This window comes from Python bivittatus, unplaced genomic scaffold, assembly GCF_059951505.1.
Source record: "Python bivittatus isolate LINGU-HERP-01145 unplaced genomic scaffold, Pbiv_v1 ctg000220_np1212, whole genome shotgun sequence".
Lineage (NCBI taxonomy): Eukaryota > Metazoa > Chordata > Lepidosauria > Squamata > Pythonidae > Python > Python bivittatus.
This window is the reverse complement of record NW_028277048.1, coordinates 9,783,766-9,801,750: the sequence shown is the minus strand read 5'-3', so window position 1 is coordinate 9,801,750 and position 17,985 is coordinate 9,783,766. Positions and strand designations below refer to the sequence as shown.

The 17,985-nt window shown below is 41.7% G+C and overlaps 1 protein-coding gene across 1 annotated transcript; it reads right to left on the bottom strand.

Moving 5' to 3' along the window:
- Positions 1-366: 366 nt before the first annotated feature.
- Positions 367-11,056, bottom strand: LOC103053923 (lysozyme C, milk isozyme-like). The gene is made up of 4 exons (XM_025168327.1): positions 10,904-11,056; positions 3,738-3,896; positions 870-948; positions 367-433 (listed from the first exon to the last, which is right to left on the bottom strand). Exons 1-4 carry the CDS (start codon positions 11,043-11,045, stop codon positions 367-369), a joined length of 447 nt encoding a protein of 148 aa, XP_025024095.1. The 5' UTR covers positions 11,046-11,056.
- Positions 11,057-17,985: the final 6,929 nt, after the last annotated feature.

Sequence of the window (17,985 nt, the reverse complement as noted above, 5' to 3'; positions counted from 1 at the left end):
TCATGTTTCTCACACACTGGGATTAGGGAAAGGGTGCCAGATGAGGTGCCACTGAAAGATAGGTAGTGGCAGCAACTCTGTCACTACTTCAAAAGTCGGGGTATAGGTTTTGAAGTTCCAGAAAGTTTCTGGGAGGTGAAGGTTGGGAACTCCGGCCTCCTAGATTTTCACCACTACCACCACCACCCTTTGCCAAACCCACTCTTGATCTAACAAAACACATAAAACTTATTATCTCAAAAGAAGCTTTATTCTGTAAAATAGCAAGCCTTTGATCAGATCGTACTCTGGGTTCCCAACTGAACAGCACAAGCAGATAAAGAAGCTGATCAGCAGGTGATAAATTCTGTTGGTGGCACCATTAATTCACAGGTTACAAGTAACTGTCCAGTAATGCAGGTCTCTTCCACGGCAATGATTTCGCCAGCCATCCCTAGAGGAAGAAATAAAAAAAAGGGAAAAGAAAATACAGCCATGTGGAGATTAAAAAAAAAAAAAAGCAAGTGAGATGACAACAGAAGTAGACAGCTATAAAATGGCTCATGGTCTTTCCTCTATACTGTATAAACCTAGAGGGCTGCCCACCCATCCCTGAGTCAACCCTATTGAATCGCTTTCCTGCCTGTGTTTCAAATCACTGCCTGTCCCCTGACTTTCCTTTGAAGGAAATCCTGTCTCTCTCACATGGTCTAGGGATGAGATGAAGGCATCATGATGAGGACTCAGCAGAAAAAAGATGTTGCAGGGGCATGTTTGGGCCAGAACTGGGTGCAAGTGGGGAAAAGCTCATAGATTATTTCAGATGAGTGACTGGATGGCTGGGTGAAGGAAAAAGGCAAAGCTGATGAAAGGTAAATTCAATTCCTTACCAGGCTCCCAAACCTTCTGGACCTGCTACAGCTCTCTTGACACAAATTATGTCGTCGATAATCTCATCAGTCACCAAATCTAGTGAGTAAACAGGAAATAACTGTGGCATGGAATGGAAGGGGACATATTTTAACAAAGCAGCCATTATATCTAACAACTCTTCATACTGAGCTAGTCCACTTTCATTTTTTTTAGAAGGTTAGAATCCAAGCCTTCTCCACAAAGGGCTATGAAACCAGATGTGGATTGCTGTTCCCTGTAAGGAAGAAATACAAAAGAGGCTGAAAGTTAAACTCAAGAGTTAGAAAACTCCTTGATGCCAGGCTTCTTAATAAGGCTTTCTGTTAACAGTTTCAGAAAATCAGCCTCTTACAAAGAAAGAACCAATAGCAGAGGGTTGGAGCACTATAGCAACTACAAGAACTGCAGTGCAAAGGACGTATGAGATGCTAGAATTTGGGGACCTTTTCTAATGGGGAAAGGAAATTCTGTCCTGCTTAAACTGGAGATGCCCAGGACTGAAGGCGGGACTTTCAGTAAAGCAAAAAAATAGAACTCACATCTTCTTTAATTGGATAACAATTGCAGTAGAAAGACAGCATTGGTCAGGACAAGTAAAACATCCCGCTCCCTAAAACACCTTCTTGGGGACTTCAGAAACAATAAACCTTGCAGCTCAACCATAAAATGTTTAGAGAGCTAAGGAACATTGATAAAGCTGGAAAAAAGATGTGCTTTCAGACTTGCAACATTCTGTTATTGTAACCTTACAATAAAGCTAGTGTTAGTACTCACTAACCAAGTTAGTTGGCACTTCTTGTCTGGACTACCTGAAAGGGCTGACATCAGTCTGCAAGTCTCAAAGTACATCTTTCCCCCTCACCTTTACTGTCCAAGAAACTAAGGAGAGTCCCTTAGACATTTGCCACTCCCATCGCTTCTGTGGGCTAAGCTGACTCTTATCTGACCATTGCCTAGTCTGCTGCTCCTCTTCCTCCTCCTCCTGTCTCTCAAGGACATTCTCACAGACCATTACACTCTGGGAAGCAAGGCCAATATGAGATAAGCCCATAAAAAGCAACTCACTAAATGTAACTAAATTCATATTGTTTTTGAATCATTGTTTTTCTAATTCTACACCATTATCTTTGAAAATCCACCCCACATCTTGACCTCACTAACACATAAGATGCTGCTACCTCTAATTATCTGAAGCTCAAGCTCAGATACTTTGGCCACCTAATGTGAAGAGAGGAGTCCTTGGAAAAGACCCTGATGCTGGGAAAGATTGAAGGCAAAAGGAGAAGAGGACGGCAGAGGATGAGATGGTTAGATAGCATCACTGAAGCAATGAGCATGAAACTGAGCAAACTCAGGGAGGCAGTGAAGGACAGGAAGGCCTGGCGCGATAGGGTTCATGGGGTCACAAAGAGTCGGACACGACTTAACAACTGAACAACAACCACCTCTAATTATATTCAATCTTACCATATGCAGTCAGATATATATTCTAATTTACATAATTCTATATGGAGGGGTTGGATCCCTGCCTTCTTTTTGCTTCTGCTGTTTCGGGTGCCATAATAAACAATCTGTGCTTCAACAGAATTGTGCACTGGTTTCTGGTTTAAACTGACTCTTAGGGGAAATTAATGAGAGAAAATTCTCCTGCACAGTCTATAAGCTATACCGACTGCAGCTACTGCAGGTTTTGCTGGCTGATTCCAACCAATTGCCAGGAGATTTAGATTCTTATAGCCATGTTAGCATGTTAAAATCCAGGCTTTGTGTCAACAAAAAAAACTGGTGGAGCTCCCTCCCGCTCCACCTTGCACCCCTGCCAGTGGTGAGTGGCCATGATTGGCAACACTAGTGGGTAGCCTGCAGGGTAAGCAAAATAGCACAACTTTCTCCACCAAAGCATTAAAAAGGAAGAATATGGCTACATGAAACCCCTCGCCAGCAGAAGCAGTAGGAAACCTGAAATGGACTCATAAATGACAGAACCGTAGCACCCGGCTGGCAAAACATGACCCTCTTTCACCGTTTAAAAAGACCTTCTCTGCAGCATACGACTACATCCAGAAAGCCCTAGTCCTATTTTTTAAATACAGATTTAGCACTAAAACAGGCCAGGTCTAGCACTCTAAAAAATGCACTAAAGTCATGAATACAGGGTGTTTGATTTGCGTATATAAGGAGCCTAAGCAATTGCACGTCTATCACTGATTTGTCAGGCCTGCCTGCGGGCTCGCCATTTCTACCGCAAAGCTCGGAATGGAGGAGAAATTGGTTGATTTTGCATTTGAATGCCTACTTATCCAGTTTTATGACTTCCAACTAGGCCCTGAAAACATGATTTTCCCAGTGGGCCTGGGGATCCCAGGTTGATACGGAGCCCATCGAGTAGTTTGTTTGAATGGATTGTTGTCGCCAGGGGGGTGGGGGTGTAGCGGGTTTGTATCTGGGGTTTTATTTCTGTTAGCCGCCCGGAGTCACCGTGAGTGAGTTGGGTGGCCATATAAATTGCTTTAATAAATAATTTTTTTAAAAAAAGATTACTATACAATTCAAATGTTCACTTGCACTTTTCTAAATTTTGCAATGCAGGTCATCAATCATATGGAGGGGGGGTGTACAAAAGTGCTTTATACTGAAAACTGTACCAAAATGCATAGACTGAAAGGAAGGTACACAGGAAATAACATGCAACATTTATGTGAACTTTTTTAAAAAAGCAAACATGTTCAATAAATAGCCTTGACAGACTGACAAAAATGAGAAATTGAAAGAAACCCAGACCTAGACCTACCCCGCTCTCTCTATACGTTGGACTTTAACATGTGCATTTTGGGAGGGACACTTACCACGACAAGACAAACTACATAAGTTCTTCGAACTGCTGTGGTGGTCGGCACACCAAAAGCGACTGTTGAGCTGGAAAATGCCATACTCAGAAGTCCCATCTGAGTTCTGGGTCACAGCAGCTGTGTTGAAATGGCTCGCAAAATATGCCAAGCAGATCCCTGTAGGGAGAAAGGGATGTGCAGATTCACATCTGTGTAGAAGTTTTGTTCAGAAAAGAAGCCGGTGAGAAATAAGATCCTGCCAGAAATAAGACGGTTGTTTCTGCAGGCAGATTATTAGCGCTACATGCTGAATCCAGTTTACCTAAGGTCTGAATGGCAGCCGCGCACTGAATGGCAGCCGTGCTGGTGGCACGTGGGTGTAGACGTGTGCGTGCTTGTATGCTTGTAGTAGAATGTAGAAAGTAGGCTGGAAGATCAATTTGGAAAGGGACCTAACGATTAGCGGTATATATTCTTCACGCTCTCCGATTAATTATGTAACGTAATCTCACTCACAGGAAAGAATTCGGCATCCTACCATAATTATTCATTTTACGAGGGTTTTTTTTAGTGAATATAATCTTTTTGTAACTAAATACTAAGTAAATATAGTTCCTACTCTCCGTGACTGAAGAGAAAGCATCATCTTCAACCTGAAATAATTATTTTCAAGCATCATCGCCTTAAATTTTAGCTCTTTCTCACTTTTGTTTTAAAGAAAAAGACTAGGGATATGTGAATAGGTGAATAGGCCAGCAAAAAAGAATTTTAGAGGAGAGGAAGTGACAAAGAATCCTACCCTACACACAACATAATTTTTGCTTATCTTTGATTTTCAGGCCTTTGCCAGAAACTGCCTTTGGCTGGTCTCAGAAGCTAAAAAGGGTTAGCTCTGGTTAACACTTGGATGGTGGACTGCCTGAGAATTCCTAGACTCTCAGCTAGACTGGCAAATAAACAAAAATCACAGCAAAAGGCAGGGGCAAACTACTTCTGTAATTCCAGAGATGACCAATAAATCCATTTTGTCGAAATGGCAAAATGAGCACTACAATGACACAATGCAAGCTGCACCCCTATCTTACATGTTTGCAGCATTACAGCCCATGTACAAAAAGGGTAGAGCTTGCATCATGGAAGAGCAACATTCATTTCATCTGCCTCCTTCTCCCCTCCCATGCCTCTGAGTAACATTGCCAAGAAAATTGCATGAATGAGTTTTAAGAGTTCAGCTTGACTTGAGAGCATCTTTTGCTCCCATATTTCAAACATCTGAAGGGTGATCCCAGGGCACTCAGAGTCATCCTTATATCTCTCTAACCATAGGATTAAGATGTTTTTAAAGGAAATGTCTTCATGATGTTGCCTTTGCCTCATCCCCAGGCCACAGCAGAGACTACAGTGAGATTTAGTGGTTATAGTTTGAAAGTAGAGTTTTTCCTCCTCTCCCCACACCATTGCATACTCCAGGTCACAACTAGCCTCTTTGATCACTCACTGCCAAAATTGCCAGTCACTTGCAGCAGACCACAGGTTAAGTGTAGACATTTGATTACAAGCACACATGAAAGGGACCAGTTTTCTGTCACAACAATGTAGGAGCTGTCAGCTGAAAGAACATGCTATTTTGGGGGAAGGGGAATCACTACAAAGAAATTATAAAGAGTTGATATTGTTTTTTATGATGTTTTTATCTTGTTTTTATTCTCTGTTAGCTGCCTAGAGTCATATGTTTAGGATGGGCAGCAAACAATGAATGAATGAATGAATGAATGAATGAATGAATGAATGATGGTAGTCATGGTGGAGGACATTAGGTGAAGTGGCAAGGAGCCCCCACAATCGTCCTCATAATCCCTCCTTTGTTCCTGTGATCTATCCGCCAGGCTGTTTCTGAGGATAGGTCTAGTATTCTTTCAAAAAGCTTGGCGGTTTTTCATAAAAGCTCTAGACCCATGTCTAGAAGTAGCCAGAATTATAGGGCATAGCCACGGAGTATCCCTGCACTTGCAACCTGTGATTTGGCCAATGGGAAAGATGGCTAAATCCACCATCCCAGGCGCTGGCCTACATTCATTCAGTCTGGCCCCACAATTGTTAAGGAGAGCAACTGACAGTTGATTTTTGCACCAAAAGGTGATGCTCAGTAGGACAACCAACCCAGGGACCTCTACTAAATGCTTTCCTTAATTTGTCTCACCTTAAAACTGTAACTGCAGCTTGATTCAGCTCTTTGTGGCTGCCTTTGTTACATTGCTATTCTTATTCCTGCCAGGCATGTTAGTATTCCTTTTCCCTCACTTCTGATACTTAATAAAACTCAATAAAACTCAACAAAACTTTAAAAACTAAAATATCAAACAATATAACTGCCAGATGAGGATAAAATGAGTTAAATGAGTTAAGAGATCTGAATCCTAATTATTATTCTAATGGTCTAGAAAAGCATGAAGAGTTTAGATGAAGAGCTGCTTCTCCTATACCATCTTGGCTTTTAGGTGAGGATCTATGGCAGACTAGACGTCCCTGAAGGAGCAGGGACAACATTGCAGTGGAGATCAGCAGCCAGACGGTGAATTCTGGCCAGCGCTGTCTTTCCAGATAAAGGAGAGATTGTGAGATCACCCAGTTGCACTCCAGACAGCTGCTCCTCATGAGTAGACTGCAGGAACTGAGGTTTTTTGGTTGACTCATGAGTTGAACAGCTGGGAGTCAAGGGATTTCAACTAAGCTCACAGTCATAATGCAGCCTATATGGACGCAAGGTTCGCACAAGCCTCACTTTCTTAAACACTTTTGGATGTAATTAATTTACAGCTAAAGAGATATTTTCTGAGCAGCAAGATAAGAGAATTCCACTTGGTGAGTCAACATTCTTTCTGGACTAAAAAGGGAAAAAAAGGTTTTAAAGATTTAAAAAATTTTGGCAAAAAGCTTAAAAAGGAGTGGATGTGAGAAAGTTTAAAACAGATAAAGGAAATAATTATTCTGAAAGATTTTTTTTTTGGTGAAAGTGCTTTTGAATACATTGGAATTAAAACAGACAATTGAACTGGACTTTCATGGGAATGCTTTTTGTTTACTATTAAAGAGAACAGACAATTGGTGGATTTTACAAAACAAAAGATAAAGGTAATATGAGCCAGACTGTGATGCTGACTGTAACTATGGAGTGCCATTTGAGACGAAAGTATTAAGGGCACAGGAAGACAAAACAGGGAAAAAAGGGGGAAGCTTGCATGTTACTCTTTCCCTTGCAACTGAAACACTTTCACTTATGGATTACAGTATTACAATGGCAACCACCAGAAAAGTGGTAAAAATCGCAGAGAGGAGGGGAGGATTGCTAAAGCAACCTGCAAAGAGAGAAATTACACCAGATTTACTTCAGAAAATGTTTGAGGAATTGGGTAATAAGTTAGCTGAATCACTTGATACTAAATTAATTAAATCACTGGATACTAAATTGACAGCTTTTGAAAAAAGAATTGATGAAAGACTTATAAAGATAGAAGAGAAGATGAAAGAAGTCAAAACTATGGAAAGCTCTGTAAAACAAGTGTCTGGAGATGTAAAACAAATTAATGACGAAGTGGAAATTTTGGAGAGTAAGACAGAAGTTATAGACAGAGAGCTGGAAAGTGAATTAGATAATTCGGCACTGCTGGAACTAACAGAGAAAGAATTTTGTTTGAGACTTAGAGCAATCCCAGAGAATTCTGGTGAAGACATTAGAGAAAAGGTTATTAACACTTTAGTAAATTTTTTCAATTAAGATGAGGAGGATACAGAGGCAGAAACTGATAGGGTATATAGAATAAATGCAAGATTTGCAAGAATAAGAAATGTTCCAATGAATGTCTTGGTGCACTTTGTGGAAGAAGAGAAGATATCAAGTTTTGCAGCAGCATTTTAATACAAGACTGATTACAGATCAGATGTAATTGTTCTTAAAGAAATTCCTATTAGAATCTTACATAAGAGAAAAGAGTATTTTGTTTTGACTGATAGATCAAAACAGAAAAAGATTCCATTTCAAAGGGATAAATTGGAAAGTGTGATTTTTACTTTTAAACAGCAGAGTTTTTGGCTGAATTCTGTCCATAAGGCGAGGGAATTTCTAGAAAAATTTAAAGAGGAATTGGAGGAGTTTCAAATGGAGGTGTCAAATGAGACTACACAAAAACTTCAACAGGTGCAACAGGAAACTGAAAGGGGTGATACTGAACTAGGCACTACAGGTATCAATTTTTCTAAATTTTTGGCTTGATTATGGATTACAAATGCTTAACATAGAATATAAATATAAATGGAGCAAATACTCCTCAAAAGCGGAAAAAAATCATTATTTGAAAAAATTAAAACAGGATATAATTTGCCTACAAGAGACACATACTAGAAAAAAGGACATAAAATATTCGATTTATAAAAATTTGGGTGAAGAATTTATCTCAGCAGGAACTAAAAAAAAAAAAAATTGAATTGTTTTGTATATAAATCCCCAACTAAAACCAGAACTTGTATTGACTGATGACCATGGCAGGTGGGGTGGAAGTTAATCTGCATGGGACTAAGACCCTGATATTGGGAATTTATGCCCCAAATGAGGCTAAAGTATTCCATAAAGGACTTATGGAGAGAGTAATAGATTTCTCTTATGAAAATTGGTGTTTGATGGGGGATTGGAATGGAGTGATCTCCCCACAACTGGATAGAACTTCTGAGAAAAATAGTTTTTCATTCATTCATTCAATCAATCTTTATTGCAGTAATAGACCAATACAAAGACATAGGTTTATAAAACAAGCATAGTCATACTTAGAATGTTAACAACTTATAATAGCAGGCATATATATTAAAATACACTCATTATCTATTCACCTCAAGGAATGAGATCTAGGATGTAGCCTGTATTGACTATACTAACTATATGTAAATTAAAAATATATTAGAGAAAAATTGTAAAATTACTCAAGGCAAATTACCAAAAGTTTTCTTTGATTTGATGGCCAATTTAGGGCTGGTTGATATATGGAGACAGAAAAATGGCAATTCGAGAGAATACACCAACTTTTCTGAAAGACATAGATCCTTTTCAAGAATAGATGTGATATGGGTTTCGAAGAATTTGGTTACTACGGTTTCTAAAGTAGAGATATTACTAAAGACTTTTTCAGATCATAATCCTGTGAATTTGATTTATAAAAGGAAATCCAGTTCTTTTAGATGGAGACTAAATGGAACGTTGTTACAGAAAGAAGCAATAGTGGAGGATTGTAAAAAGAAGTTAAAATAATTTTTTGAAAATAATTTAGACAAAAGTACTGATTTAAGAATGGTTTGGGATGCAAGTAAAGCTTTTATCAGAGGTTATTCCATATAACATAATAGTGAACTCAAAAAGAAGAGGCAAGAGGAAACACAAGCCATTCTGGAAAAGAGAAAAGAAGAATTAAAGAAATTTCCAGGGAAGATAAGTATTACTCATCAAATTAAACTTTTACAATAACAGTTACCTATCTTAACAGTAAGAGAAATGGAAATAAAAATGAACTATATAAAGCAAAAAAAACGTTGAGTTTGCAAACAAGCCAGGAAAATGGTTGGCATATAAATTGTGAAAAGAAAAAGAAAAGAAAATGATACTGAAACTACAAGAGGGAGATACTGTATTAATGGATAGCATGGCCATGCAAAAAGCATTTCATCAATATTATTCTAACTTGTATAAAGCAAGTGACATCTCTCTGGAGAAAATAGATGAATACCTAAAGAAACAAAATTTACCGAGGATTACAGAGGAACAGAAACAGATTATGAATGGACCTATAACAATAAGGGAAGTTTCTGAAGCTATAAAAAAAATTAAACCAGGAACGGTGCCCAGACCAGATGGATTATCAGGTTCTTGTTATAAATATTTTGAGGATGAACTTTTACAACCTTTACAAAACATGATGAACTCCTCCTCTTGCAGGGAGGAAAGATGCCAGAGTTGGAAAGAGGCCAATATAACACTAATACCTAAAGAGGGACAAGATTTGACTTTAACAAGAAACTATAGGCCGATATCATTATTGAAGAATGACTACAAGTTGTTTACAACGATTCTGGCTGATAGACTGAAAATAATTTTGCAAGAATTTATTCATGAGGATCAATGTGGGTTTTTGCCTAAAAGAGAGTTAAAGGACAATCTTAGAAATGTGTTGGACATTTTGGAATATTTGGAGCAGCACAATCAAAAACAAGCCACATTGAATTCTTAGATGCAGAGGAGCCCTTTGACAATTTGAACTGGACTTTCCTGTTCAAAGTTTTGGAAGGTTTTAACATTGGAGAGAACTTTATAAAATGGGTAAGATCGATTTATACTTCACAGAAACCACAAATAATTGTTAATGGAGAACTTTAATGGAGAATGAACAAAGCCTCTTGAGATACAAAAAGGAACAAGACAGGGATGCCCACTGTCTCCTCTCTTGTTTATTTTGGTTCTTGAAATACTGAATAGAGATATAAGACAAGAATTGTGTGAATAAAAATTTAAAAAGAAACGTATAAGTTAAGGGCTTTTACAGATGACGTGCTGTTGGTTTTGGAAGATCCTTAAAGGGAATTGAAATACTAATGGGAAACTAAAAGAATTTGGTGCATTAGCACATTTTAAGATCAACAAACAGAGAAACAAACCGAAGATCAACAAACTATATGTACATGGATGTTTGCTGTATTCTCTGTCTCTCTGTCTCTCTCTTTTTGCACTGGTCACTGACCATAATAACATTTGTTCTGTTCAAAGGCTCTTGAGAGAGTTCATGGCAGAGAGAACATCCCAACTGGAGCCAACCTGATTCATCCCTCGCTCTTTTGGCCAGCAAGCTGCACTACCTGACTCCTGTACAGTGCGAATGCATGAAGAAATTCCACAATCAGGCACAGCACCTGAAAAGAGCTGAAAGAATGCAGGCTTCAGAGCCATTTAAATTTCTGCCTCAAGCTTTCTTCAGTCTGTTCTAAAACTCGTATTATGAGCAAGCCCTGCCAGGTTCAGCAAAGCCAAGGGGTGTGTGTGTGTGTGTGTGTGTGTTTTGCCACCCTTTGTCTTCAGTGTTTTCCAGATAGAAAGCTGTGAACATTAGTCTGAAAAACAGCAGTCAGGACACTCCATGGGGGCTACTCACAGTCATCCAAGCCGTAGCCCTCGTGCCCATCCATTCCCCAGCGTCGCAGTATTGCTGCCAGTTCACAACGACTGAAGATCTTGCCGTAGACTTTCACCATGAGGCAGGCCAGCAGAGCTAACCGCAGGCAGAGAGTCTTCATTGCTCCACGATGCTGTCCTTCTGCTACCTTTGGTGCCCTGCAAGTGGGAGGGGGACTTTTCCAGGCTAAGCTGATCTACAAAGAGAAGAGAAACAACTAAAGGCCAACTGTTGAGGAGAAGGTTGCATTTTGACATGGAGAGCTGTTTTCGTACAACAGGAAGCAAGTGTGCAGTGAGGAGGCACACAAGATGGGAGTGCAGAAAGCACTGCCAAATGTCCAGAGTTGACTTGTGGATTGGGGAAAGGGTGGGCAGCCCATGAAATACTTCAAGGCATTTATTTAAGCAACACATATACAGGGAAGAGGCTCACAGCTTGCTTGGTATAGATACCAAAAATGCGCTACCTTTTGAACAGCACTCAGACCTTGCTCACCTCCTGTCTCCACCACTACCAAGCAATCATCCTCCAAAAATCACAGAATTAATCCACCTCAGAAGCTACTTATTCATATTTGTGCCATTCCTGCATTAATGTTTCTACCTGTGGTGTATATGAAAGAAATTAAAGATATGTTCTGAACGCTGACCAGCTCCTGTCCCCTGGCTAATTGGTTCCTCAACAAAGCTAAATGGCAACTCAGACCAACTGAGCAACAGGGCTCTGGTCACTTCATTCAGGGAATGCCATCTCCAGGGCCCATGGAAGTAAGCCTTCTTAATTGTTTTCCCCCTACTCTGAAACAGCATCCCCCCAGATATCCAAATGGTCCCTTTTCTTCTGGATTTCAGAAATGCTGTTAAAACATGGTAATTCCATCAGCCTTTGGGTGCTGGAATGCCATGAACTTGTTCCCTGTGGTGCAGTGTTTCCCAGCCTTGGGAACTTTAAGATGTAAGAACTTCAACTCCCAGAATTCCCCAGTCAACCCTGCTGGCTGGGGAATTCTGGGAGTTGAAGTCCATGCATCTTAAAGTTCCCAAAGTTGGGAAACACTGCTGGCAGTAGAAGATCTTTTGATGTTGGGTTATACTGATGAATGCTCCCAGGGCCACACAAAGGTTTGTGTAATCTTTGTTTTCTTGTATTGTATTGTTTTTATTCCAGTTTATAGAACTTGGGATGTATGCTGTTTAGAGTCATTTGCAACTGGAACAGTCTCTAAGCCCAGTATGGAAAAAGAAAAAAGAAAAAAGAAAAAAGAAAAAAGAAAAAAGAAAAAAGAAAAAAGAAAAAGAAAAAGAAAAGAAAAGAAAAGAAAAGAAAAGAAAAGAAAAGAAAAGAAAAGAAAAGAAAAGAAAAGAAAAGAAAAGAAAACGTTGTTGATCTACCTGGAACGTTCTGAATAAGAAAACTCATGAAAGTTTTCAGAAGATTGGAGGGGGGATACGCATGTGCCGGCTACAGAAGTGTTTCAGGAACCAAAAGAAAAATCACAGATGGGAGAAAGGAAGGAAGGAAGGAAGGAAGGAAGGAAGGAAGGAAGGAAGGAAGGAAGGAAGGAAGGAAGGAAGGAAGGAAGGAAGGAAGGAAGGAAGGAAGGAAGGAAGGAAGGAAGGAAGGAAGGAAGGAAGGAAGGAAGGAAGGAAGCTGTGGTTTGAGACAGTAGTCCTGTTTAACATCTACATGAGACTGCTGGCCACTGGGTGAGATTATCCAGTGGTTTGGGGTGAGGTATTGCCAGTATGTTGATGATAACCAGATTTACATCTCCACCCCAGGCTGCCTGAGTGATGCCATGGACGTCCTGTCCCAGTGCCTGGAGGCTGTGGGGGCCTGGATGGGGCGCAACAGGTTTTGGCTCAACCTAAGCAAGACAGAGTGGCTATGGGTGTTTCGACCTTCCGATGCTGAGGATTTTCCATCTTTGGTCTTGGATGGGGCAGTACTGCCTCAGACAGACTCAGTGCACAATCTGGGGTCCTCTTGGACTCATGGCTCCTGCTGGAAGAGCAGATGGCAGCTCTGGCTAGGAGGGCCTTTGCATGTCTTTGGGTTGGGCACCAGTTTCACCCATTCCTGGACTGGGAGGCCCTGCTCACTGTCACTCATGCTCTCGTGACCTCCCATCTGGACTACTGCAATATACTCTACATGGGGCTGCAGTTGAAGACCATTCAGAAGTTACAACTGGTGCAGAATGCAGCTGCATGGGTAGTAAATGCTGCCGGTTACTCGGCACATGTAACACTACTACTCCGTGGGCTGCATTGGTTGCCAGTGTCCTTCTGGGTGCAATTGAAGGTGCTAGTTGTCACCTTTAAAGGCCTTCATGGCTTGGGACCGGGTTACCTGAGGGACCGTCTTTTCCCAGTTGCTTCTATCTGTCCAGTCCGGTCAGGCAGGTTGGGCGTGCTCTGGGTCCCATTGGCCAGGGAATGCCGGTTGCTGGGCCCAGGAGGCATGCCTTTTCTGCTGTAGCACCCGCCCTATGGAACATTCTCCCTCCAGAGCTTGGTGGCCTTTTGTAAGGCCCCGAAGACCTGGTTATGTGCCCGGGCCTGGGGCCCTGAGTGTGTGAAGGTCCTGTCGCCTGGTTGTGCTAACAACCATTGATTGTGACATCCTCCTCGGCTGATGTGTATTTTAATTTTAGTATTTATGATGGAAATTGGTTTTAATTTATTTTAAGACCCAGAGTCACTTGCTAAGATGGGTGGCCATAAAAATTGAATGAATGAATGAATGAATGAATGAATGAATGAATGAATGAAAAATAAATAAATAAATAAATAAATAAGAAAAAAACTAGCAAAGAATTGTAAATTACAGGAATCTAACCATGAGACTGTGACTCTCTCTGGAAAGCCAGAGTAGCCAGCAGGGGGGTTGTTGCTGGAAAAAGCATTTGAGCGGTTTATCTCCTATGTCCTGCATTTGCCAAGACCCCAAGTATTATAAAATACAAGACATGCCCAGTGACCTCTCCTCCCCACTCCCAAAAAAATCCCATTCACAGAACAGATCCTGAGGAAATGGGAAGTCCATAGCAGGATCAAATTTTCTTGCTAAACAGAGAGTGGAAGTTCCCATCATATAACTTGCAACTGAGTGAGTTTCCACTTTGATCCTTCCAGCTCTGTTTGTAAGTGGCTCTCCTAGTCAAGCCATTGCCAGTGAATACATGGAAGAAGTGGAGTGAGTTAGAAAGGTGTATTGGACCAAGTCAAATTATCCTTCTGCTTCCATCCTGCTTGATGATGAGGGACTGGAAAGAGTGCAGTGAAGAACAACGAAGATGGTAAGGGGCTTGGAGGCTAAATCCTATGATGAGTGGTTAAAGAACTTGGTATGTTTAGCTTAAAGAAGAGAAGGCTAAGGGGAGACATGATAGCAATCTTCCGATACATGAAGGGATGTCACACAGAAGAGGAAGTAGATTTATTCTCCCTAGCACCTGAGGGTAGGACAAGAAGCAATGGGTGGAAGCTTTACAGTGAGAGATCCAAACTTGAACTAAGGAGGAATTTCCTGATTGTGTGCATAGGGCTCCAATGAATCCATAGATCTGTTAAGCCTGCCCTAGCCAGCAGTGATCTTAGAGTAATTCAACAACGGGTTGCAAGGAGCAGCCCCCCAATACAATGCTAAGAGAAACAGACTCAAGCATTTCAGGATCTGACTGGGAAATCTCTCAGATCCAAATGTTGACCTACCATAGCCCTTTTCAGATATTTATGTTAAATGTGCATATGGTATATACATTTGTTAATGTGGGTGTGTATTGGATGACTATCACTCTATATTATGATCTACTGATCAAGTTCCTGGTGGGTATCCCAGTCAGTTCCACAGAGGAATGAGGCAGAAACAGCATACTGATAGTACTACATCATGATAACACTAAGGTACCGACATAGGATAAATAAACTGCCCTCTGCCTACAATGTGGAAAATACTACTGTATGTACAGGTATCATACCTCCCAACAGCACCCAATGATCAACAAGCACAAAGATCATGGACACAAATAAATAAGCAATCATTTCAGTTCACTTTGGATACAGATGGCTGCATAATCATTCCCCACACATGTAACCATATGTACAGTCTCTGTGAATGTGCATTCAGAAGTATGCCTGTCTATGCCCTTCCAGATGTTGCTCCAGCTCCAGCTGCCATCAGCTCCAATGAACAGTGAGGGACACTGTTTTTCTGAACTTAATTAACTATACAGCTCCTTCTCATACCCAAAAGAGCAGAAAGGGAAGATGCTCAACAGAAGTGATCTTAAGCAGATCTACAGCAGGCAATTTTTATTTCCAGCTAAGTCCTCTGGCTTTTGATGCAGAGTAACAACCGAACAATGATCACCCTCTAGGAGGAAGAAGAGTTGAGGGAGGCCTCACAAGAAATGTTCATTATGTTATCAGTGGCACATCTCTTACCTCAGCTCAGAAGTTCAGAATGATGGACTGTATGTGAATAGCTTGCCTCATGCAAGTGAAGTCCAAGCAAGTTTCAAGTTAGCATAGCAGCCAGGTAAAGTGAAAGAAAGGACCATTCGGTATTATCCTTTATGGGCACCAAGTCAAGAGCTCCAGAAGTTTTCTAGTAACAGCTGACAAAGTGAGGCTTCAACTTTCCAATCTTTGGCCTGATAGCAGCCTGAACCTCTCCAGGCCACAACAAAGTTCTTAATCAGCCCAGCAAGACACACTTGCTGACGTACCCCATGAAGAGCTGGCAGTTCACCTGACTTCTAGAACTTCAGCTCTGAGGTCATCCTGTGATGTCATAGCCTGTTTCTGCTATCAGACTCAAGCCCAATCTCCTAGGGCTGGCTCTAGATATTTGGCAGCCTGATCTAGAGGTGCAGATGGCACTCCCACCCATCATACTGATGCCATTCCTGCTTTTATCTCTCCCCTGAAAATCCACCTCCTTCACCTTGCTGTATGAAGGCCAGCCCTGAGCTATTTGACCAACTGGTTTAGAAGCTGCCCAACTCTAGAATGTCTCTAGATGGTTTACACTTAAAATAGGAAATCAATAAAAAGAACCTAAGCCTCTGGACAGACTACATAACAGCCAACTAAACAGGGCTCCACAAACACCCTATCCAAAGGCTTGGGAGAACAGCCAGGTTTTTAACAACTTGCAGAACATCATTAGGGTGGGAGTGATATAGACCTCTGTGGGGATCTTACCATATAGGCAGAAATCATGGGAGATAGGTGGTCCCTCCAATAACCTGGTCCTATGCCATGAAGGGCTTTATAGCACCTTGAATTGCACCAAAAGCCTACTGGCAGCCAGCACAGCACACAGAGAAGTGGTGTCACATGGGCATACTGAGGCATGCCCAACACTACCCGCTTCACTGCATTCTGGACTAGCTGCTGCTTCTGAATGGCCTTCAAGGGCAGCCCCATATACAGTGCATTGTAATAGTCCAACCATGAGGTAACTAGGGCATGAATGACCATCTGAAGGGCCTCCCAATCCAGGAATGGGTGCAACTGCCACACTAGCTGAAGCTGTGCAAAGGGCCTCTTGGCCACAGCTCTTACCTGTTCTTCAAGCAGGAGCTGTGGATCCAAGATGATCCCCAATGGGGAAGTGCAACCCCATCTAAGACTAAAAATAGAAAATCCCCAGATTCAGGAGGCCCAAAATCCACAGCCACTCCATCTTGGTAGGATTGAGCCTGAGTCTGTTCCTCCCCATCCAGACTCGCACAGACTCCAGACACTGGGACAGGACACTGATAGCACCACTTGAACAGCTCAGGATCAAGATGTACAACTGGGCATCATCACCATATTGATGATACCAGACCCCAAACTGATGGATGACCTCACCCACCAGTTTCATGTACTGTAGATGATAAAAAGGAGGGGAGAGGGTGTCGAGCTCTGAGACACCCTGCAAATGCCTCTACAATCCAGGAAGCTAGACTGCAACCCCAACTTCTACTCAGACTTCAGTGCAGCTGCTGACAAGATCTCATGTTGAGCAGAAAGAGCAGAAAAGGACTTGCAAACTCAGTTATATGTGCATAATTTTCACTTTCGACCAAGGAGGGCCAGCAGATGTGCAGAGGTCATGAGCATAGTCCTCTGTCTTTTCCATCTATATATAAATAGGAATCTATTTTCTGGCTTCTGGAAGGCCACTGTGGACTGAACATAATGAGATACAGACACAGCTGTGGTAGTTCCCCACCCCCGCCCCTCCTCACCTCGTATTTTCCCTTCCCAACTCCCAAGTTAAAACGTTTGTAGGGTAAAGGCATTAACCATGAAACTGAAACAACTTCTAGCCTCTTCTATTTATATTCACACCATGAATAAAATCTTACCTTTTTGAAGAACTGGAAGCTCTTTCACACTCCTACCCTATCATATTGGCCCTGGGCAGCCAAGGCAAGGAGCAGGCATAAACGAGACCCATTTGACTGTGCTGGGCCACAAAAACCATGGCTGGAACTCGTTCCACAGCAAGCAAGCACTCCAAAACCCACAATGCTAGACTAACTGAGAATTCCACCCCCACCCCCCTGCATTCACACAGCCGCCAGACCTGTTTGGTTCCATCTGGTCCTTTTGTGCCTAGATTTGTTCTTAAGCTGCACAATTGTTACTATTAAAGCCCTGCAGAATAACAAGTGTTGGACTGCTGGGACACACTGCCTCTACGTGGGATAGCCAGGATCTGAATGCGGTGAGGCTGTAGAGGCCATGAATTAAACCCAAAGGGTAGAGGTAGGAGGTAGTAAAGTAGGCAGGGTTTTCTTTTGAGGCTGGGTGGGTCTGCTATTTCAAGGGATTTGCCTTGACAATAGAGAGCCATGATTGCTGGAATCTTATCTCACCCCTGGGCTGCCACCCACAGAGGGCCTCCAGTGCACTGTCAGGCAGGTAACCGTTCAACCTGTTCCCAGAGCAATTGGCATGCCTCAGTGCTCCCAGATCAATCTGAGAATATTGCAAAAAATGGTAAGAAAAACACACTCACATCTGCCCATCCTCAACGGAAAGTGGCAATAAACGCTT